The 24,051-nt window shown below is 45.3% G+C and overlaps 1 protein-coding gene across 1 annotated transcript; it reads right to left on the bottom strand.

Annotated features, from left to right (window-relative positions):
* Window positions 1-19,362: 19,362 nt before the first annotated feature.
* Window positions 19,363-22,198, bottom strand: LOC119364886. Its single transcript, XM_037630450.1, has 2 exons — window positions 22,046-22,198; window positions 19,363-20,655 (listed from the first exon to the last, which is right to left on the bottom strand). Exon 2 carries the CDS (start codon window positions 20,629-20,631, stop codon window positions 19,639-19,641), a length of 993 nt encoding a protein of 330 aa, XP_037486347.1. The 5' UTR covers window positions 20,632-20,655; window positions 22,046-22,198; the 3' UTR covers window positions 19,363-19,638.
* Window positions 22,199-24,051: the final 1,853 nt, after the last annotated feature.

The following is a 24,051-nucleotide window of genomic DNA, read 5'->3' as shown; positions in this document are numbered from 1 at the left end:
CACCGAGTTCAATAACTACACCTTGGATGAGTTTCTTAGTGATGAGGGAATCAAGCATCAATATTCTGCTCCATACACCCCTCAACAAAATGGTGTTGCAGAGAGGAAGAATCGGACGTTGATGGATGCGGCAAGGACCATGATGGCGGAGTTCAAGTCTCCTTACAACTTTTGGGCTGAAGCCATCTACACAGCGTGTCATGCATCCAATTGGCTCTATCTCCGCAAAGGCTTGAATAAGACTCCATATGAAATACTCACCAGTAACAAGCCCAACCTCAAGTACTTCTGGGTGTTCGGGTGTAAGTGTTTCATTCTCAAGAAAGGTGTTCGTTTGTCTAAATTTGAGGCTATAGCTCATGAGGGCATATTTGTTGGTTATGCAACAAACTCTCATGCTTACCGTGTCCTCAACAAGTCCACAGGACTCATTGAGGAGACGTGCAACGTGGAGTTTGATGAGAATAACGGCTCCCAAGTGGAGCAAAGTGGTACTTGTGATGTAGGTGATGAAATTCCTCCCCAAGCCATAAGAAGAATGGGTGTTGGTCATATCCTACCCATTAAGGAACCCCTTTTGGCCGAAGGAGAAGGACAATGCTCCACTCAAGTAGTGCCATCACTAACCCAAGACCCACATGCTTCCGAAGAACAAAGTGAAGGACCTCAACCACGTGAACAAGATCAAGGGCAGGATCAACCTCAAGATGGTGGTGAGCCACCAAGTGATGCCCATGGTCGAGTTCCCCCTTCCGAGAAAGTTCAAGATCAAGAGCAAGCTCAAGATCAAGAACAAGCTCATGACAGCGCTCAAGAGGATCAAGCTTCCGCTCCTTTTTTCACACCTGAGGAGGAATTAGAGCGTCATGCCGTGAAAATTCCTTCCAAGCTCAGAACCAAAGGTCATCTCATGGAGAATTTGGTTGGAAGCCTAAGAATGGGGGTAAGCACTTGTAGACAATTAGCAAACTATTGTGAACATCACACGTTTGTTTCTTGTGTCGAACCCCAAAAGGTTTATGAGGCGCTCGAGGATCCGGATTGGCTCAATGCCATGCATGAAGAACTCCACAACTTTGAGAACAACCAAGTGTGGAGATTGGTGCCAAGGCCAACGGGGAATCATAACGTCATTGGAACCAAGTGGATATTCAAGAAAAAGCAAGATGCTCATGGGCTCATTGTTTGCAACAAGGCTCATTTGGTGGCACAAGGCTACTCCCAAGTCGAGGGTATCGACTACGGTGAAACCTTTGCTCCCGTTGCTCGCCTTGAATCTATTCGTTTGTTGATTGCTTATGCTTCTCATCATAATTTCAAGTTGCAACAAATGGATGTGAAGAGTGCTTTTCTTAATGGTCCTATTAATGAGTTGGTGTATGTCAAACAACCCCCGGGGTTCGAGGATCCCTATTTCCCCGATCATGTGTACCAACTCGACAAGGCACTCTATGGCCTTAAACAAGCCACACGTGCGTGGTATGAGCATCTTACTGAGTTGTTGCAAGATCGTGGGTTCGAAATTGGGAAAATCGACCCCACTCTTTTTACTAAGAAGGTCAAAGGGGGGTTGTTTGTATGCCAACTATATGTTGATGATATTATCTTTGGTTCCCCTAACAAAGCTTTCAATGAGGAATTTGCCGCTCTCATGACCTCAAAGTTCAAGATGTCTATGATGGGAGAGTTGAAGTTCTTTCTCGGGTTCAAAATCAAGCAAAGAAGAGAAGGAACCTTCATCAACCAAGCCAAATACACTCAAGACATGCTCAAGAGATTCAAGCTAAGTGATGTCAAGCCGGCTTCCACTCCAATGCCCATCAAATGCCAACTTGACATTGATCCCAATGGTAAAGCGGTGGATCAAAAGGTATATCGCTCCATGATTGGATCCTTGCTTTACCTTTGTGCATCTAGACCAGATATCATGTTGAGTGTGGGAATTTGTGCACAGTTATAAGCCGCACCTAAGGAAAGCCACTTTGTGGCGGTCAAGTGAATCTTTCGATATTTGGCTCATACCCCAAACTTTGGCTTATGGTACCCAAAAGGAGCCAACTTTGATCTTTTGGGCTATTCAGACTCAGATTGGGCGGGAGACAAAGTTGATACGAAGTCCACCTCCGGATGGTGCCAATTTCTTGGTTGCTCTTTGGTGAGTTGGTCTTCTAAGAAGCAAAGTTGTGTGTCTCTCTCGTCCACCGAGGCAGAGTATGTGGCTGCCGGTAGTTGTTGTGCTCAACTTCTCTAGATGAGGCAAACTTTGAAGGATTACGGTCTCACTTGTGACGAAGTGCCTCTTTGGTGTGACAATGAAAGTGCCATCAAGGTCTCTCTCAACCCGGTGCAACACTCCAAGACAAAGAATATTGAGATTCGGTATCACTTCATCCGGGGTCACATTAGGCGAGGGGAGATCATGCTCAAATATGTCAACACTCATGATAACCTTGCAGATATTTTCACGAAGCCCTTGGATGAAGCAAGATTTCGTGAGTTAAGGAATGAGCTAAATATCATTGATTCGAACAATGTAGCTTGAACCCTTGCACACCCCACCATACTCAACTTGATATATCATTTAGGTGTAGGCATGGACATAGGGGGAGTGTTGTTCTCTCAATGAACTCTCCCTCCCCCCATTGCATAAATTGATCAACTCTTTCACATTAGCCATTTTTGATGGTACTTGTGCTTCAAAGACGAGTTTTGGTCATGGGCCCAAGGATAATTCTTCGCGGTGCCATACCAATTGACTCATACATAGGTGGCTCCGGCCACCGCCCTCTCTTCTTGAGAGTTTTGGTTCGTGTTTTGGTCTTCGTTGTCCTTTGCCATCATTTGAGCCATGTTTGTGTTTGTGTGGCATCGCGTGCTAGCTCTTGGTGTGTCCGGTCACGTGAAGGTTGCGTTGCAAAGGCTATTTTCTTCTGTTGTCTACGAAACATGCATTTGTGGCTCGCCACGGTACTACCACATGAGATGTACACCGTACTACCGCAACCAGCACGACAGTAATTTTTTACTGCCGCTGGTCGAGCGGTACTACCGCCCAGCATGCGGTCCTTCCGCCCGGGCAGTACTACCGCGCAGTCGTGAGCGCGTGGGGGTTAAGAGCGGGCAGGGGGAGTTCTAACTCCCCCCATACCCATTCAGCTCCTTTTCCCCACGATGTTTCTCTCTCCTGCCCAAGAACGGCGCAGGAGGACCTCACCGGATCTCTGTCTCCGACCGCTCTCCTCGGGTTTCGACCAGTGGGATTGTTCCCCACCTCTCCCTCTTGCCATGGACCAAGGTTTTTCCCCAAATCCCTCGCTTTTTGCTTCGTTGTCTTATCTCTAGGTTTTTAGGGAGATGCTTGTGTTCTTGAGATTTTAGGCCAAATCTTTGCAAGAGTAGGGTGTAGGAGAGTCGTTTTGCGGTAGAGATGCTATTTGGATCGTTGCTACTCGGTAGTTTTGATCAACCGTAGTACCGCTCCGTTATTGCGGCATTTTGGATCTAATTCTGTGTAGATCTAAACTCGAGCGGTACTACCGCTCCTCCCATGCGCGGTACTACCGCTCTCGCTGCGGTCGCCTCGTACGGTACTACTACTTCCCAGAGCAGTACTACCGTGCGTGGCATGGAAGTAAAATTTTACTTCCGCTCTAGGTGCAATACTATCGTGTCGTCCCGGCGCGGTACTACCGCGGCTAGAGCGGTAGTAAATTTTTAGTTCCGTACCTTGGAGCGGTACTACCATTGACTTGAAACCTTCCTAGTAGCAACTACCCAATATGATTTCTACTTGTTTCATTTGTTTTGCTGTGGCCTTTGCATTGATCCTTCTCGCTTCTTTTGTGTGTTCTTGTGTTGTGTGTCATAGGTGGTGGCTCCGGTTCCAATGTTCGTTGCTCGAATCCCAGCCATGACACGGGCTCGAAGCGCCTGCGCAACCAAGATGAAGCTCCAAAGGGTTCCAATGCCTCCCAACGCAGAACCAAGCACACCACCACCAAGCTCAAGGAGCCCACCATGGGCATGGATGAGATACCACTTGTTGAGTTCATTATTCGAAGGAAGATCAACCCCTATGTGAATCCGCGTCCCAACTTCGGAGGGAATGATCTATTTTGGACCGAGCAACAGAACCTTATCTATCTGGATGTGATCAAGGCCAAGCAGAACATCTACGTGGACGTGCACTGGATTGACATGAATCACATGAGGCAGGATAAGCACCGTGACTATTTTGGTGAGGCCTTGGATCTGGTGGAGCAATTTGGCATTGAGCACATCCTTACCTTTCACCTGGACTTTGACCCAGAGATTGTGGCTCAGTTCTTTGCTTCGGTCCACTTCCATTCTGATGAGCCAAGGACCATGACATGGATGACTACTACGTCTTGTGCTTGCGCTGGTTTTCCTTGAAGAGGAAAGGGTGATGCAGCAATATTAGTGTAAGTATTTCCCTCAGTTTTTGAGAACCAAGATATCAATCCAGTAGGAGGCTCCTCAAAAGTCCCACGCACCTACACAAACAAACAAAGAACTCGCAACCAACGCAATAAAGGGGTTTTCAATCCCTTCATGGCCACTTGCGAAAGTGAGATCTGATAGAGATAGTATGATAAGATAAATATATTTTTGGTATTTTGTAATATAGATTCGAAAAGTAAAGATGCAAATAAAAGTAGATTGAAAGCTTATATGATAAAAGATAGACCCGGGGGCCATAGGTTTCACTAGTGGCTTCTCTCGAGATAGCATAAGTATTACAGTGGGTGAACAAATTATTATCGAGCAATTGATAGAAAAGTGAATAATTATGAGATTATCTAGGCATGATCATGTATATAGGCATCACGTCTATGACAAGTAGACTGACTCTTGCCTGCATCTACTACTATTACTCCACACATCGATCGCTATCCAGCATGCATCTAGAGTATTAAGTTCATAAGAATAGAGTAACGCATTAAGAAAGATGACATGATGTAGAGGGATAAGCTCATGCAATACGATATAAACCCCATATTTTTATCCTCGATGGCAACAATACAATACGTGCCTTGCTGCCCCTGCTGTCACTAGGAAAGGACACCGCAAGATTGAACCCAAAGCTAAGCACTTCTCCCATTGCAAGAAAGATCAATCTAGTAGGCTAAACCAAACTGATAATTCGAAGAGACTTGCAAAGATAACTTAATCATACATAAAAGAATTCAGAGGAGATTCAAATATTTCTCATAGATAAACTTGATCATAAACCCACAATTCCTCGGATCTCGACAAACACACCACAAAAAGAGTTACATCGAATAGATCTCCAAGAAGAGGAAGGAGAACTTTGTATTGAGAATCAAAGAGAGAGAAGAAGCCATCTAGCTAATAACTATGGACCCGAAGATCTGTGGTAAACTACTCACAACTCATCGGAGAGGCTATGGTGTTGATGTAGAAGCCCTCCATGGTTGATTCCCCCTCTGGCGGAGCATCGAAGAAGGCTCCAAGATGGGATCTCGCGGATACAGAAGGTTACGGTGGTGGAAATAGCTTTTCGTGGTCGCCCTTGATGTTTTCAGGGTATGGGGGTATATATAGGAGGAAGAAGTATGTCGGTGGACGCCCAAGGGGCCCACGAGATAGGGGGCGCACCCAGTAGGGGGGGCCTCCACCCTCGTGGCCATCTCGGAAGCTTCTTGACTTGCACTCCAAGTTCTCTGGATCACGTTCGCTCCCGAAGGTTTCATTCCGTTTGGACTCCGTTTGATATTCCTTTTCTTCAAAACACTGAAATAGGCAAAAAAACAGCAATACGGGTTGGGCCTCCGGTTAGTAGGTTAGTCCCAAAAATAATATAAAACTGTAAAGTAAAGCCCATAAACATCCAAAACAGGTAATATAATAGCATGGAACAATCAAAAATTATAGATACGTTGGAGACGTATCAAGCATCCCCAAGCTTAATTCGTGCTCGTCCTCGAGTAGGTAAATGATAAAAACAGAATTTTTGATGTGGAATGCTACCTAGCATATTTCTCAATGTAATTTTCTCTATTGTGGCATGAATGTTCAGATCCAAATGATTCTAAATAAAAGTTCGTATTGACATAAGAAATAGTAATTGTCGGGGGTTGGGTACGACATATGCCAAAGGATGGCTTATCATGGTGGGAGCAAGTAGAACGTCGCCGGTGCCCGGAAGCGGGATAAGGTGAAGACATGTACGCCGGCGGAACTTACCCAGCTTCAGGGCTCTCCGAGGAGATAACACCCCTACTGCTGCTCTGCGGGGTCTCCGCATGGTCACTATGGCAAAAGTGGTTACAATGGTGCTCCTGGAGCTGTTTCTGGAGGTAGGAGAGGGCAAGGCTAGCTCTCTCCTTCCTGTGATCTAAGGTCTATTCCTCTCTGGGTCCGAACCCTTTGCATGGGCTTCCCGGGGGGTTTATATAGGCCTACCCCCCAGGGGTACAAGTGTAATCTGGCTGGGCGCGGGTCCCAGTCGTCTGTCTCTCAGGCCGTCGTCCTCTGTGCCGACTACTAGGGCCCGCCGACTAGCGGGCCCCGCGGACAGGCCTGATACTGTAGCGGTACTCTGGATGACGCTGGCTTGGTCACGTAGTCATGGCAACAGCGCCGCCGTCTAGTGCGCGTTCACTGTTGCCATTCCCCATCTTGTCTGCTTAATGGCGGGCGGGGCCCGTGGGAGAGGGGTCGGCCGACTTCGGGGGGCCGACTCCCATGGTCCGTCTTCAGGGCGCTCGTGCCGTCTTCTGTCTACCCACTGACAGGTGGCCCCGCCGTCCTTGGGCCGTAAAGGCAAGCGTCGTGGGCACAGTGTGCCGCCCACTGTGGCTGAGGTCAGGGCAGGCATGGCAACAGTGCCGTGCCTCACCGGAGATCTTCAGCGATACGGCTTACTGTAGCCATGCCGGTCCCTTGTAAGCAGGGGGACGGCCATGCCGTGGCCGTACCCCGCCTCGCCCTTCGAGACGAGGGTGGAGTCGTAGGCCGACTCTCCATAGCCGGCCTCCCTGGAAGTCGTCGGCCATGAGTCGGCTTATCTTGGAGTCGCCGGCTGGGACTCGGCTTATCTTGGAGTCGCCGTCTAGGACTCGGCATATCTTGGAGTTGCCGCCTGGGACTCGGCTTGAGCGGCGCTACTGATCCCAATGTCTTGAAAGGTTCTGGGCTCGGGTCAGCCTACCCGTGGCCCATTACTCCGACAGTAATACTTCAAGCATATTAATCAAAGCAATCATGTCTTCTCAAAATAACATGGCTAAAGAAAGTTCATCCCTACAAAATCATATAGTTAGGCTATGCTTCATTTTCGTCACACAGAAATGCTCCCATCTTATACACCTCCGATGACAAGCCAATCAATTGTTTCATACTTAAATAATCTCAAACTTTTTCAACTTTCACGCAATACATGAGCGTGAGCCATGGATATAGCACTATGGGTGGAATAGAATATAATGATGAGGATTGTGTGGAGAAGACAAAAAAAGAGAAAGTCTCACATTGATGAGGATAATCAACGGGCTATGGAGATGCCGATCAATTGATGTCAACATGAGGAGTAGGGATTGCCATGCAACGGATGCACTAGAGCTATAAATGTGTGAAAGCTCAACAAAAGAAACTAGTGGGTGTGCACCCAACTTGCTTGCTCACGAAGACCTAGGGCATTTGAGGAAGCCCGTCGTAGGAATATACAAGCCAAGTTCTATAATGAAAAATTCCCACTAGTATATGAAAGTGACAACATATGAGACTCACTATATGAAGAACATGGTGCTACCTTGAAGCACAAGTGTGGAAAAAGAGATAGTAACATTGCCCCCTTTTTTTGGGCCTTTCCTTTTTTGGCCTTTCTTTTTTTTTCTTTGGCCTTTCCCTTTTTTCTTTATTTTTGGCCTTTCTTTCTTTCTTTAGGGACAATGCTCTAATAATGATGATCATCACACTTCTATATATTTACAACTCATGAATTACAACTCAAAACTAGAACAAGATATGACTCTATATGAATGCCTCCGGTGGTGTACCGGGATGGGCAATGAATCAAGAGTGACATGTATGAAAATTTATGCATGGTGGCTTTGCCACAAATACGATGTCAACTACATGATCATGCAAGGCAATATAACAATAGTAATGTATGTCATGATGATAAACGGAACGGTGGAAAGTTGCATGGCAATATATCTTGGAATGGCTATGGAAATGCCATAATAGGTAGGTATGGTGGCTGTTTTGAGGAAGATATAAGGAGGTTTATGTGTGATAGAGCGTATCGTATCACGGGGTTTGGATAAACCGGCGAAGTTTGCACCAACTCTCAAGGTGAGAAAGGGCAATGCACGGTACCGAAGAGGCTAGCAATGATGGAAAGATAAAAGTGCGTATAATCCATGGACTCAACATTAGTAAAAAGAACTCATATACTTATTGCAAAAATCTACAAGTCATCAAAAACCAAGCACTACGCACATGCTCCTAGGGGGATAGATTGGTAGGAGAAGACCATCGCTCGTCCTCGACCGCCACTCATAAGGATGCACAATCTAAGAACACCTCATGTTTCAAATTTGTTACACAACTTTAACCATACGTGCATGCTGCGGGACTTGCTAACTTCAACACAAGCATTCTTTAAATTCATAATCACCCAACTATCATGACTCTAATATCACTACCTCCATATCTCAAAACAATTATCAAGTATCAAATTGATCATAGCATCCAATTCACTTCCTATGATAGTTTTTATTATACCCAACTTGGATGCCTACCATTCTAGGACCAATTTTATAACCATAGCAAATACCATGTTGTTCTAAGAGACTCTCAAAATAATATAAGTGAAGCATGAGAGATCAACAATTTCTTCAAAATTAAGCCACCGCCGTGCTCTAAAAGATATAAGTGAAGCACTAGAGCAAAAATTATCTAGCTCAAAATATATGTGAAGCACATAGAGTATTCTAATAAATTCCAATAAAGTGGGCTTCTCACAAAAGGTGTGTACAGCAAGGATGATTGTGGTAAACTAAAAATCAAAGACTAATATCATACAAGACGCTCCAAGCAAAACACATATCATGTGGCGAATAAAAATATAGCTCCAAGTAAAGTTATCAATGAACGAAGACGAAAGAGGGGATGCCTTCCGGGGGCATCCCCAAGCTTAGGATTTTGGATATTATTGAATATCTTTGGGTGCCATGGGCATCCCCAAGCTTAGGCTCTTTCCACTCCTTATTTCATAGTCCATCAAATCTTTACCCAAAACTTGAAAACTTCACAACACAAAACTCAACAGGAAATCTCATAAGCTCCGTTAGTGAAAGAAAGAAAAACCACCACATAAGGTACTGTAATGAACTCATTCTTTATTTATATTGGTGTTAAACCTACTGTATTCCAAGTTCTCTATGGTTCATACCCTTACATACTAGCCATAGATGCATCAAAATAAGCAAACAACACACGAAAGGCAGAATCTGTCAAAAACAGAACAGTCTGTAGCAATCTGTAACTTTTGAATACTTCTGGAACTATAAAAACCCTATCAAAATAGGAAGTCTTAGGTAATTTGTCTATTTATCTACAGCAAAAAGAATCAACGCAAAAGCACGCTTATGTGATTTATTGAATTTTTTCTTGTGAGCGCAAAGTTTCTGTTTTTCAGCAGAATCAAATTAACTATCACCATAGGTTATCCTATAGCTTCTACTTGGCACAAAAACTAAATAAAACATGAAAACACATCTAAAAAGAATGTAGATGCAAAATTTATACTAAACAGGAACAAAAACAAAAACATAAATAAAATTGGGTTGCCTCCCAACTAGCGCTATCGTTTAACGCCCCTAGCTAGGCATAAAAGCGAGGATAGATCTAAGTAGTGCCATCTTTGACACTTGATTCATAAGTAGCTCGCATGATAGATTCATAAGGTAATTTATTTTTCTTTCTTGGGAAGTACTCCATGCCTTTCCTTAATGGAAATTGGAATCTAATATTCCCTTCCTTCATATCAATAATCGCGCCAATCGTTCTAAGGAAAGGTCTACCAAGAATAATAGGACAAGAAAGATTGCAATCTATATCAAGAACGATAAATCTACGGGCACCAAATTTCTATTTGCAATAATGAGAACATCATTGATCCTTCCCATTGGCTTTTTAATGGTGGAATCCGTAAGGTGTAAATTTAAAGAGCAATCATCAAGATCATGGAAACCTAGAATATCACATAAAGTTTTTGGAATCGTGGAAACACCAGCACCCAAATCACATAAAGCATAACACTCATGATCTTTAATTTTAATCTTTATAGTAGGTTCCCACACATCATTAAGTTTTCTAGGTATAGAAACTTCCAAATTAAGTTTTTCATCAAAAGATTGCATCAAAGCATCCACAATATGTTTGGTAAAAGCTTTATTTTGACTATAAGCATGAGGAGAATTCACAACGGATTGCAACAAGGAAATACAACCTTCTAAAGAACAATTATCATAATCAAATTCCTCGAAATCCAAGATAGTGGGTTCAATGCTATTTAAAGTCTTGACCTCTCCAATCCCACTTTTACCAAATTTATCATCAAGATCTAAAAACTCTGAATTATTGAGACGCCTTTTAACTAAAGTTGACTCATCTCCAGTCCCATCATTATTAAGATTCATATTGCAAAACAAAGATCTAATAGGGGACACATTAATAACTTTAAGATCTTCATCATTATTTTCATGGAAACTAGAAGAACACGCCTTTATAAAGCAATCTTTCTTAGCACGCAATCTAGCGATTCTTTATTTGCACTCGTCAATGGAATTTCTCATAGCTTTGAGAGACTCATTGATATCATGCTTAGGAGGAGTAGATCTAAGTTTCAAAGAATCAACATCAAGCGAGAGTCTATCAACGTTCCTAGTCAAATCATCAACTTTAAGCAATTTTTCTTCAAGCAAGGCATTAAAATTCTTTTGAGAGATCATAAATTCTTTCATGCTATTCTCAAAATCAGAGGGCAATCTATTAAAATTACCATAAGAATTATTGTAGGAATTTCCATAATTATTAGAGGAATTACTAGGGAACGGTCTAGGATTAAAGTTTCCTCTATAAGCATTGTTGCCAAAATTATTCCTACCAAAAAAATTTACATACATAGATTCATTATTATTCTCAATCAAGGTAGATAAAGGCATATAATTGGGATCAATAGAAGCACTCTTAGTAGAAAACAATGTCATAAGTTCATCCATCTTTCCACTCAAAACATTAATTTCTTCTATAGCATGCACTTTTTTACTAGTAGATCGTTCGGTGTGCCATTGAGAATAATTAGCCATGATATTATCAAGGAGTTTTGTAGCTTCTCCTAAGGTGATTTCCATAAACGTGCCTCCCGCGGCCGAATCTAAAAGATTTCTAGAAGAAAAAATCAATCTGGCATAAAATTTTTGTATGATCATCCATGAATTCAAACCATGAGTAGGGCAATTGTGAATCATCAATTTCATTCTTTCCCAAGATTGGGCAACATGCTCATGATGAAGTTGTTTAAAATTCATAATATTGTTCCTAAGAGTGATGATCTTAGCGGGAGGAAAATACTTAGAGATAAAAGCATCTTTGCACTTGTTCCAAGAATCAATACTATTTTTAGGCAAAGACGAAAACCAAACTTTAGCACGATCTCTAAGTGAAAACGGAAATAACTTCAATTTAACAATATCATTATCCGTATCTTTTTTCTTTTGCATATCACACAAATCAACAAAGTTGTTTAGATGGGTAGTGGCATCTTCACTAGGAAGGCCGGAGAATTGATCTTTCATAACAAGATTCAGTAAAGCAGCATTGATTTCACAAGACTCAACATCATTAACAGGAGCAATCGGAGTACTAAGGAAATCATTATTATTGGTATTGAAGAAATCACACAATTTGGTATTATCTTGTGCCATGGAGACAAATAATCCAACACACAAGCAAACAGAAAAAGGGCAAGCGAAAGAGAGAGAAGGAGATTGGGAAAGAGAGTAGAATAAAACAGCAAAGATGAAGTGGGGGAGAGGAAAACGAGAGGCAAATGGCAAATAATGTAAATGCGAGGGAGATGAGTTTGTGATGGGTACTTGGTATGTATTGACTTGAGCAAAGACCTCCCCGGCAACGGCGCCAGAAATCCTTCTTGCTATGTCTTGAGCTTGCGTTGGTTTTCCTTGAATAGGAAAGGGTGATGCAGCAATAGTAGCGTAAGTATTTCCCTCAGTTTTTTAGAACCAAGGTATCAATCCAGTAGGAGGATCCTCAAAAGTCCCACGCACCTATACAAACAAACAAAGAACTCGCAACCAACACAATAAAGGGGTTGTCAATCCCTTCATGGCCACTTGCGAAAGTGAGATCTGATAGAGATAGTATGATAAGATAAATATATTTTTGGTATTTTGTAATATAGATTGGAAAGTAAAGATGCAAATAAAAGTAGATTGAAAGCTTATATGATAAAAGATAGACCCGGGGGCCATAGGTTCATTCCGTTTGGCCACGAAGGCTCCAAGATGGGATCTCGCAGATACAGAAGGTTACAGTGGTGGAAATAGATTTTCGTGGTCGCCCTTGATATTTTCGGGGTACGTGGGTATATATAGGAGGAAGAAGTACGTTGGTGGATGCCCGAGGGGCCCACGAGATAGGGGGGCGTGCCTAGTAGGGGGGCGCGCCCTCCACCCTCGTGGCCGCCTCAGAAGCTTCTTGACTTGCACTCCAAGTCCTCTGGATCATGTTCGTTCCAAAAATCACGCTCCCGAAGGTTTCATTCCGTTTGGAATCCGTTTGATATTCCTTTTCTTCAAAACACTGAAATAGGCAAAAAAACAGCAATACGGGCTGGGCCTCCGGTTAGTAGGTTAGTCCCAAAAATGATATAAAAGTGTAAAGTAAAGCCCATAAACATCCAAAACAGGTAATATAATAGCATGGAACAATGAAAAATTATAGATACGTTGGAGACGTATCAATGACCAATGGTCAACAAATGACTGCTAAGTGGAAGGACTTCATGGATTTGTTTCAGGTTCCTAATGAGGGGCTCGACACGCCCATTGGTGTTCGCCCTCATGCCAACTCTGAGTCAGCTAACAAGAACAAGCTCCAGCCCCTCCTTGTTGAGAAGACGCTTCTTAGTAAGAAGAAGGTGTGGGTGCTGAACTCCTTCCTTGACATCATGCATAGGATCTTCCGCAACTCCCTCTTCCCGCGCATCGGTGACAAGTACAAGGTGCATGCCTATCTTGTGGATATGATGCTCCTTTGTGAGGAGGCGCGTCATGCTCAGACGCAACCACTTGATGTCTCACATATCATGTGGTGCGAGCTTCAGTTTGCGGTGTTCAACCGTAAGGTCCCCATCTATGGGCCTTACCTGTTTCTCTTGATCACCAAGACTTGGGAGAAGATTTATCCCGATGATGAGTTTGCTGCCCCCGGCTGGATTCGTCATGAGCCCATCAAGCTCCGCATCAAGAGCCATTGGCCTAACACCACCACTAGTGCTGAGGCCGAGGCTGCCAAGATGGATGTGGATGAGGATGAGATCGAGGAGGAGGAAGCGGATGAGGACAATTATGATGGATACATTCCTCCCTCTACTGAGCCCTCTTGGGCTAAGAAGCTGAAGAAGATGATGAAGAAGTTGTTCTGCATGCAGACCCAGGGGCAGTACAGGGCCCATGTTGACTCCAAGAAGAGTCGCCAGTGTGATAAGAAGATATTGAGGACCTTTGGAGAGATTGTGACCAGTAGCTCAGAGGAAGTCATCACTCCGGAGGCTGGCTGGATAGCCAAGCAGGGGTATCAGTGGACGGAGTCAGTGGAGGAGCCTATTCCCGCTGCCTAGACTGACGAGGAGTCATTTTCAGCCTGAGCTACCACCTGTGTCGTAGGTGTCCTCTCTGCCTTTTTGGTGTCTCAATGCCAAAGGGGGAGAGAGAGTAGGATTTGCACGTCTTGTGTCGTGTGTTTTGCTTTGTCGCTTTGCTTTCGGTCTGTTGAACCTCGTTTGCTTTGATTTGGTTTGTGCTCGTAAGACCAAGTTATCTATCATATGGTGTAAGACATATGCACTCTAGCGTATCTTATTGTCTTCGTTACTTAGTAGTTCATGAGCCTATGCCATCATGTACCCTTCTCTTTATGCTCATATTCATCATCTTGCCTACTTGCTCTGTGTTAGTTATATTGTTGCAAGAGATGCCTTGTCTATAAAATATAGGGGGAATGTTGATCCTAGTATGTGTGTCGTGCAGTCGAAAGCACTTCTCCAGAGTGCACACATCTAGGGGGAGCCCATCTATATTTTATAGATGGTGGGTTTGTCGTTGCTTCATTTTATATCCCCATGTGCAAATCTCGTATTATCATCAATCCACCAAAAATGGGGAGATTGTAAGGACATATTTATCCCTTAGTAGTTTTGGTGATTGATGATAATGCTTTTGCGGACTAATCATGTGCATTGATCATTTCAGATATATCATGTCTAAACACAAGATGATTTGGTGCCCCTCGAAGACTATTGAAGACGGCGTTTCTCTACGTTTCTTTTTGGTGGATTTGAGTCGTAGGAAAGCCGTACTATTAAGAGGGGGTCCGCGTTGGAAAGGTTTGAGTGGAATATCACGTACACGTCTATTCTTTTTGCACCACCTTTCCCTTGGCTCTTTGTAACATCCTCCGTCTTTCCGTGTCTAGGCAAAATGAAGGACTCCTAATGTTGCTGTACTGAGGCAGGCGGTAGTACTGCTCTCCTGAGCGGTACTACCGCATGGCCATGTGGTAGTACCGGCATCCAGCATGGTAGTACCGTGAGTGCTCACGGTAGTACCGCTCCTTCGGAGCGGTAGTACCGTGGCCTCGGTACAGGCGCTGCTGCCCGAGCGGTAGTAGGGGCGGATGTAATTTTTTACATCCGCGCCCTACGCGGTAGTACCGCGCCTTGGGCACGGTAGTACCATGAGCTCTGGCTAGGCACAGCAGCATGAGCGGAAGTAGGGGCAGATGTAATTTTTTACATCCGCGCCCTACACGGTAGTACCGCGCCAGGCTTGCAGTAGTACCGTGTCGGATTTTTGCATGGACCTAAACTCAGCGGAAGTAGTCATGGATGTAATTTTTTATGTCCGTGCCTTCTCAGCCTTGACTATCCCTGCCTTGCGGTAGTACCGCGCCAGCGGTTCTACCGCTCCCTGTCTTAGCACATCAGGTCTAGTCCTGGCCCCTGTTGTGCCAGCGGTAGTACCGCGGTCCGCCGCGGAAGTACCGCAGGCCCGTGTGGTAGTACCGTTTGTCGTGGGCTGAGTTGGTGGATAACGGTTGGATTCGTTCTTCCACTATAAAAGGGGTGTCTTCTTCTCCGAGTTGACTACCTCTTCCTTCTCTAAGCTCCATTGATGCTCTAAGCTCCATTTTCGCCCGATCTCTCTCCCTAGCCAATCAAACTTGTTGATTCTCTAGGGATTGGTTGAGAAGGCCTTGATCTACACTTCCACCAAGAGAAATTTGATTTCCCCCACTAATCCCTTGCGGATCTTATTACTCTTGGGTGTTTGAGCACCCTAGACGGTTGAGGTCACCGCGGAGCCATAGTCCATTGTGGTGAAGCTTCATGGTGTCGTTGGGAGCCTCCAATTAAGTTGTGGAGATTGCCCCAACCTTGTTTGTAAAGGTTCGGTCGCCGCCTCCAAGGGCACCAATAGTGGAATCACGACATCTTTGTGTGAGGGCGTGAGGAGAACACGGTGGCCCCAGTGGCTTCTTGGGGAGCATTGTGCCTCCACACCGCTCCAACGGAGACATATTCCCCCTCAAAGGGAAGGAACTTCGATAATACACATCCTCATCTCCATCGGTTCCACTCTTGGTTATCTCTTACCTTTACTTGTGAAAGTTATATTGTGTTATATCCCTTGCTTGCTTGTGTGCTTATTATTGTTGCATCATATAGGTTGCTCACCTAGTTGCATATCTAGACAACCTACTTTGATGCAAAGTTTAATTTGGTAAAGAAAAACTAAAAATTGCTAGTTGCCTATTCACCCCCCTCTAGTCAACTATATCAATCCTTTCATCTGTTATGCTTATGCCTGAGTACTTATTCCGCTGCTAGTGTGTCGTTACTTAGGAATTTCTTCACCTAGAAATTCCTCAGTGACGAATTTGTAAAAATTGCCTATTCACCCCCCCCTCTAGTCGATATAACGCACTTTCAGCAAAAATAATAGAGCAGGTGGCAAGTGAAGCCTACAAGGCGTTGCAGGGATGGAGGCCTAGCGTGAGAAGGCTGGGGGCTGTTGGAGATTAGCTGTAGTGGCAGTAGCTTATAGTAGCTCCTGAGTTCTTTTGTTGTTATGGCTTGTTCATCCTTGTTGGCAGCTTCTGCTTATGGTTATTTCCGTTTACTTTTGTTGGCTTCAGAACCTTGTTTGGCTGGAGATGTTTTAGGCGTCTCAGTCCCGTTGTGAACTACTACTTTGGCGTTGATTTCGTTAATGAAATCGGAGGGAAACCCCCTCTTTTAATAAAAAAAAACTACACGTCGATTCTTGCTGAATTTCGCCGTCCCAACAACACATTCTCGTCACTCCGAAAGCCCACCACCACTCTTGTCGTCGTCGTCGATTGGGGTGCCGCCGTTGCCTGATTTGCAGCAAATCCGGCTATTCTTTGCCCCTTTGCCGTCTGATATGGCCACCACAGCACCGAGCCTCACAATGAAGGTTGATTAGTTCCGCTCAGTACCCCACCGAAGCTCTCGGCTGTCAATGAATGAGGCAACGATGGCTTTGGATACAATCCCCGGCGCCAGCAAGAACACGCCCGGTCCATTCACAAATGGCCCGATGCCTCATTGGCCATAACGAGCCATGCCATCCCGGAATTGACCTTCATGCCCACTAGGTGTTCGACGAAAGCCTCCAAGGTAAAAGAAATCATTTTTCATTTTTTCTTGCGATATAGGAGTGGAATGTGATGCGAATATTTGTTTTAATGTAAATGAGTTTGTTTAAGTCGTCTTCGTGAGATGATTCCTCCTCCAGAGAGGAATATGAGAGAAATGAAGAGGAGCACATTGCTTGATCATGATGGTGCACATGGACAACAACAAGGGGCCGAAGCATGGTGGTTCTGTTGTCGACCGTGAGGTGATCCGTAGGAGGAAATAAGATGGGCACCATAGACTGATGATCAATTATTTCGGCCCAAATCCAATGCATCAAGAGAGATACTTCCGACGCCGGTTCGGGAAGGCTCCGGATTTGTAAATGTGTGAAGCGGCATGGTCGATTCTTCGAGCAGAGGAGGAATTGCGTCGGAGATCTTGTACATAGCACTATCCAGAAGATGACTACGGCATGACAAATTATGGCATATTGGTATTCCTACATATTTGATTGATGACCACTTGGCAATGGGAGAGAGCACTTCCATCAAGTGTATGAAGCAATTTGTAAAGACCGTGGTTGAAGTGTTGAGCCAGAGTATTTGAGAGCACCCGATGCTCAGCACACTCAGAGACTTTTGGAGATGAACAAAGTGTGTGGGTTTGCAGGTATGCTCAGCTCAATTGATTGCATATGCACTGAAAGTGAAAGAACTACTCCACGGCATGGAATTGACAATTCAAAGGACATGTGAAGAATGGCGCCATCATCCTTGAAGTCGTGGCCGATCAGAAGACATGATTTTGACATGCACAACTTGCGACTGCTCAACACCTCTCTCCGAGCATGATGGCCATGGTTGGCAAGGACGGATATGGACAGACCATGGACAAAATTCAACATTCAGGTCTCATCGGACTCGATGGCTATATACAAGGCAGCCACCAAATGCACCATTGGGAACGGTGAATCCACTCTATTCTGGACGGATTGGTGGTTGCAAGAGGGACGCATACAGGATATCATGCCACACCTGTTCAAAGTTGCAAAGAGAAGTGCGATCAAGGTGAGAACCGTGGGACAGGCGGTCGCGAGAGGTTGGTGGCAGGACGTGTCGCCAAATATGGGCGTGGAGGCAATTCAGGAGTTTCTCACTCTGGTGGACCGAATGCAACTTGTCCAGGTGGAGGTGGAGATACAGGACAACATCACTGGATATGGGGCTCAAATGGGCTATTCTCGGCGCGCTCTGCCTATCGCGCACACTTTGCCGGACGGATTGAAGCTGCCGGTGCTGTACAAATGTGGAAGTCGCGGGCTCCGAACACATGCAAGATCTTCTTGTGGCTCGCTGGTAGGAGGAGATGCTGGACGGCTGACAGGCTGCAGAGGCATTTGATGCCGCACCCGCCGGCCTGTCCACTATGCGACCAGGAACTAGAGACGATTGACCACTTACTACTTGGATGCGTGTTTGCGAGACAGGTCTGGTCGGACATCACAGGCAATTGGGGAAAACCCCAATGGACCCCTGCCCACGGAGCGAAGCTTGTTCAATGGTGGTCTTCTTTAAACGTCGAGACGAGGATGAGGAAGGAAGCTTGGACGGTGATCACGTTGGTGGCATGGACAATTTGGAAACACAGAAACGACGTCGTGTTCAACGGCGCTCTACCTTCCGTCAACAAGGTGCTCGAGACGATCGACGCGGAAGGGGAGAGCTGGAGGGCTGCATCTCTGCTACGGTAGCCAGGATCGCTCCCAGTTAGGGTAGAAAGGGTGGAGAGTAGCGAGTAATTAGCATTAGATGTGTGTTGGCCCTTGCGGCCATGGACTCTTTGTAATTGGTTGTTTCGCCATCTTGGCGCCTTCTAGCTATGATCTCGATACGTCAACTTTGACGTATCCTTGAAAAAAAAAAAATTTTGACATGCATATTTTAGTATGCCTAAATCTTGCAAACGACATCCATGTGCTTCGGCGATCCCCACTCTTTGCACGGTTTTAGTTGTACCTGCACAATCGATCCCACGCCAACAGTGTTGAATCAACTCATTAGGTCGTAAGCCGGCGTCGTTTGGCTTGTCGCGTGCCTGACAAGTCTAGTTTTCGCTGATTCCTTTTGACATTTGCACAGTTGCTCTCTGAAATTCAACAGAGTAGGCAAACCGTACGCATCTCACGACGCATGGTTAGGTCGGGTGTTTAGCAACTTTGCGTAGTACGCTGCTTAATCTGGATCAAAGAGAACTATCTGAGAAAGACATGACTTGGTTTTTCTTCGCTTGTTTGCAATCCCACATGACACACCCAGCCAGTTGAGATTTCTTTAATATCCTGCACACGAATGTCACCTGGCAGCGCACGACATGTGAATGAATGAAGGATACCGTACCCTTTCACATGGCAACAAGCCTCCGTGAGGCACAGACAGCTGTATATTCTATATTCAAGTAAAGTATTTCTTACACACTCATATTCACCACTGTTCAGCATCACGGCAATGTACAATTTCCATTTTATCTGTATACCACAGCAGATGCACGATTCAAAGTTTCTATCGGTCAAAACACTTTTTATTCTACGTGCACTGCATCTGACAAATGCAGATGCACCAGAACTAACATGGCACCCATTCTATCGTGCAGTGAGCAGCAGAAGCACAGCAGCACGAAGAAACCTATCTGTTCACATCATCGCTCACTCCGTAGCTCGGATTGCTTGCGAAACTGAGCCCAGCGAACCAGGCAACACGCATCAACTGAATCCCAAGGACCAGCACCCACCAGGACACCAAGCCGCGAAGGCTCTGCACCATCCACCCGGGCGCAGCGATCTCGCCGGCCAGCTGGAGGCCCCTCATCAGCTGCAGCACCCGATAGCCCTCGTAAACGACAGGGGCCACCAACCAGACAGGCGATTTCCAGTGCCATGTAAGCGTCTCGGTCAGCATCTGCACTGAAAGTAGTAACAGGTATGGCCCAAGCAGCACCAAGAACGGAATGAATGGTAGATGCGGCTGCAGAGCTCCCTGATGAGACGCGAAAAGCAGGGCCAGAGGAGCAACGAAGCCTAGTACGCTGGCGATTAGATTCCACATTCTGTAAGAAGTTGGGATCTGCCTTGTCAGGTCGAACGAATTGTTCTCTGGACGCCCGCACGCGTCGGCCATAAGGAAGAACAGCATTGCTCCCATGTTAAAGATGCAGTCGAGTCCCACTAGGGATAGAAGGCCAGCGATGTTAGGGCCAAGGAACACTGAAGGCAATGGCAGCCACAGAGTTGGAACTATACCGGTGACCAACAGAACTGAAGGCCCTAACAGCCACATTGGCAGCTTAAATGTTGCTAGCTGCTTAGAAGGTTCATTCTTCACGTCCACAACATCCTGGTCACTCTGGAGGATTGGAATCTCTGGAGCTTCTTCTGTATCAATAGCTTCAACAATATTTGTTCCCATGATGATGCTGGCATCGTCCTCTGCGGAAGCATACGGAAGAGAGGCCTCCCAAGGCAAATTCTCAGTGCATCGCAATGCAGTGTTTTTAAAGTGGCCCAACTGCAAGGGGCTACAATGAAGAGAGTTGGGCAATCTCGTAAGTCTATTCTCATGAACCTGCCTCCTAACATATACTTTGTTTAGTTTTATCTGTGAACAGAGCAAAGAAGCCATGGTACAGAATGCGAAATTCCAACACTGCAAAATAATTAAAGAAGTGAAACAAATTAGTGCCTCCAATGTCTGGACCACGGAGAGGTCAGGTATCTAGCAGTTAAGATAAACTCAAATATTCAATGATGTCACAATGACGAATTGCAGAATCCACAGGCAGATCAAATATTCAATGATGTACAGAAAACCATGATTGCAGTTACTTTTGAGATAATTCTTATTTAACAGATTTATGAGTAAGGAACTCCAGCTTCAGCACTTCTGGTTGTTTTTGAGTAATAGTTAACTTGTAACTGGAAGCATACTTTTGACTTCTGAGATAGGAAATATGGTAAAAAATGCAACCAAAAAATGGACTCAGCTGCACCTCATTAAAGACAAGTTGCTATCAAACCTAAAGTTTAACAAGAGTCAAGTAGGCTAACTACATGCCTCTACAGTTCCAGGTACAAGACTGAAGCCAAAAGATAAATACTCCTCCGTTCCTAAATATAAGACCTTTTAGAGATTTTCATATGGACTACATACAGAGCAAAATGAGTGAATCTACACTCTAAAATATGTCCATATACGTATGTAGTCTATATTGGAATCTCCAAAAGGTCTTATATTTAGGAACGGAGGGAGTACCTAAGCACTTAGGAATAAACTTAAAACTTGCAATAATTATATAGCATGCGTGAGATTTAAGTAGTGAATACAACAAAAAATCATGAATGAGTTACAACCCTGGACATATAAACTCCCCCGCTTAAATTACATGAAAGTCAAGACCTACTTAGGCCTGAATTCAACAATTCAGGAGATATGGAGATGCTACTTTACACACAGACCTAAAGTCCGATCTCTTCAGTGCGGACACAATCTGTCAAAGGGTTACTGAGGTTCCCAAGCTATTTAACACATCTGTGCAGCAAGTGTGTGTCCTTTTGCACAACTTTGAATAAACTCTGTAGTAACAGATTTGTAAAAAGCTCTGTACTCACAGAACCAAAATGGAAAACCAACCAAAATACCCATATCGGTTGACTACATAGTATGCACATTTAGCTATGCCTGATGGCGAAACCTACAACCTATAAACATGTTAGGATGTATTTGTTCTTCTTTTTTTGGCTAGTAAGTACTCAACAGGTCGCCAGTAACCACTAAAAAACATGATCCTTCAGCAACCGAACCTCACAAATCATAAGAGTATACAGCTACGAAGTAACTCAAACCATCCCCCGCGTCTCCCTTCTCAGATTTAGTGATAAACGCAGGCGCCAGAACCACCGAGAGCATTTCTAAACATTCCCAAACCCTCGAATCCTATCAGATCCGCAGATTTCGCACTAGCGCTGTTACCTGCTGCGACCTTCTGTTCGGGCCTGGTTCTTAAGCAACGTATAGATGGAACAGAGGGGAGGCTAACCTGATTTGATTCCCCTGGGCTTCTCGCCGGCCGGAGCTCCTCGGAGGTGAGGAAACCACCGAGCAGTTCTTCTCCGAAACGGCGGACCCACGGTCGCGGCTCTGCTCCGCTCAGTAACCTGGGCGAAGAAGAGGGTGGAACTGGAGGGGCAACCCGGCCCAATACGCAACTATAAGCACCGTGGGCCTATGCTGGAGAGCTGGAGCAGTAACTATTTGCTGTACCCTGTGAAAAACTTGCTGGACAGCTGGAGCAGTAACTAAGGGTTTCTCTCCCCTAAGGCGGCGACCTAGGGTTTCGACGTACGCCGGTGCTTGCAGCCGGCTGTTCTCCCTCCCCTACGGGGGTTTCTCTTGCCAGGTTTCTCCTCGGGCTCGGGGCAGGTTTCTGCTGCGACTCCGCCTGGCTAGTTGCGCGACGAGGAGACAGTTTGGATCTCCGATGGCGGCGGAAACAAGTACTCAGGGAAGGCAGGGGAAGGAGACGACGGAGGAACTTCTTGCAAGACTGAATCTGCATGAGGAGGAGGATGATGCTTTTGTGTGGGAAGAGGAACTGCCGGATCTGGAAGAGCCGGCGAAGTGGCTGGCTATTGCCAGAGTTCATACTACAAGATCTTTCAGCCCTAATGCTCTATATGGGGACATGCGTGCTGCGTGGAACCCGGCGAAATTGGTTGTTTGGAGGAAGCTAAAGGAAAACTTATTTACGGCCCAGTTTGGATGTTTGGGGGATTGGAACAAAGCTATGAATGAGGGGCCGTGGCTGTTTAGAGATCAAGCAGTCATCATGGCCGAGTACGATGGTTTCAAAAACCTTGACGGTATCAAGCTGGACAGGCTGGCGGTGTGGGCTCAAATTCATCGGCTTCCTGACAAATTCCTGATAGAACCAGCTGTTAGAGGGATGGCATCACGTATTGGGGAAGTGGAGGAAGTGCAACTGAAGTTACCGGCATGGTTCTTTGGTGAGTTTGTCAGAGTCAGGGTAAAGATAGACATTAATGCAAAAATTAGAAGGTTCGTAACTGCAAGAAAGGGAGATGAGGTGGTAAGATACCAAGTTAAGTATGAGAAACTTCCGATGTTTTGCAATAACTGTGGCGAATGTGGTCATTGGCACGAGGAGTGCGGGGATGGAGTTCACGATCCAATGAAGTTTGAATGGGGAGATTTTGTACTGGCTGATGGGGTACGTTTCAGGCAATCTGGAAGAGGTGGCTATGGTTTTCAGAGAGGACGAGGTGGCCCAAGGCCTGAGAGAGGAAGAGGCCGGGGAAGAGAGCAATATAATCCAAATCAAAGCTGGCGTTTCAATGCACAACAGAATGAACCTCGCAGACATGATGGGGGGCGGCCTCAGAGCCAGCTCCAGGTGATACAAATACGGAAGAGCCAAGCGATAAAGCTGAGCAATCGGGAAACAGGGTGCTGGGGGCACCGACGGGAAACAATAAACGGCAGTCTACCGAAAGCGGTTCGCTAATGGTAGGCATGCAACCCACAAGAGTGGAAGAGGTGGTAAAATCCTCAGTCCTTGTGGTGAAAGAGAAGCCCACGGGTGTGCCTCCGATGCCACCCGTTTATGTTTCTCCGAGTAAGGAAGTGAAGAGGCCCAAGAAGGGAGACGGCAATAAAAGGGCTTTGTTTCAGCATTCAGCTACCACAGAGGTGGGGACAAGCAAGGAGGCAGGAGGAGAGGAGGAAAATTTCGATGACAATACAGTTTTGGGGGCTCCTTCGAGGAGCGCTGCCAGTCCCAATGAGTGTTCTATGTTGGAACTGTCATGGTGTGGGTAATCCCATGACAGTCCATGAACTTCGTGCTCTCGCGAAGAAGTTTACCCCGACCGTACTTTGTATAGTTGAAACTCAGATTGATAGGGTACGTGTTGAAAATTTAAAAGGAGAGTTAGGATATAATAAAAGATATGCTGTTTCGAGTGATGGTAGAAGTGGAGGTCTAGGGATGTTTTGGAATGATGAAATAAATTTGCAAGTTCTGGG

Source organism: Triticum dicoccoides, chromosome 2B (genome assembly GCF_002162155.2).
Source record: "Triticum dicoccoides isolate Atlit2015 ecotype Zavitan chromosome 2B, WEW_v2.0, whole genome shotgun sequence".
Taxonomy (NCBI): domain Eukaryota; kingdom Viridiplantae; phylum Streptophyta; class Magnoliopsida; order Poales; family Poaceae; genus Triticum; species Triticum dicoccoides.
This window is presented reverse-complemented; position numbering and strand designations above follow the sequence as displayed.

What these genes read in the sequence shown, in the direction of transcription:
- LOC119364886 (XM_037630450.1), bottom strand. Translation starts at nt 20,631, where the DNA reads ATGGCTTCTTTGCTCTGTTCACAGATAAAACTAAACAAAGTATATGTT.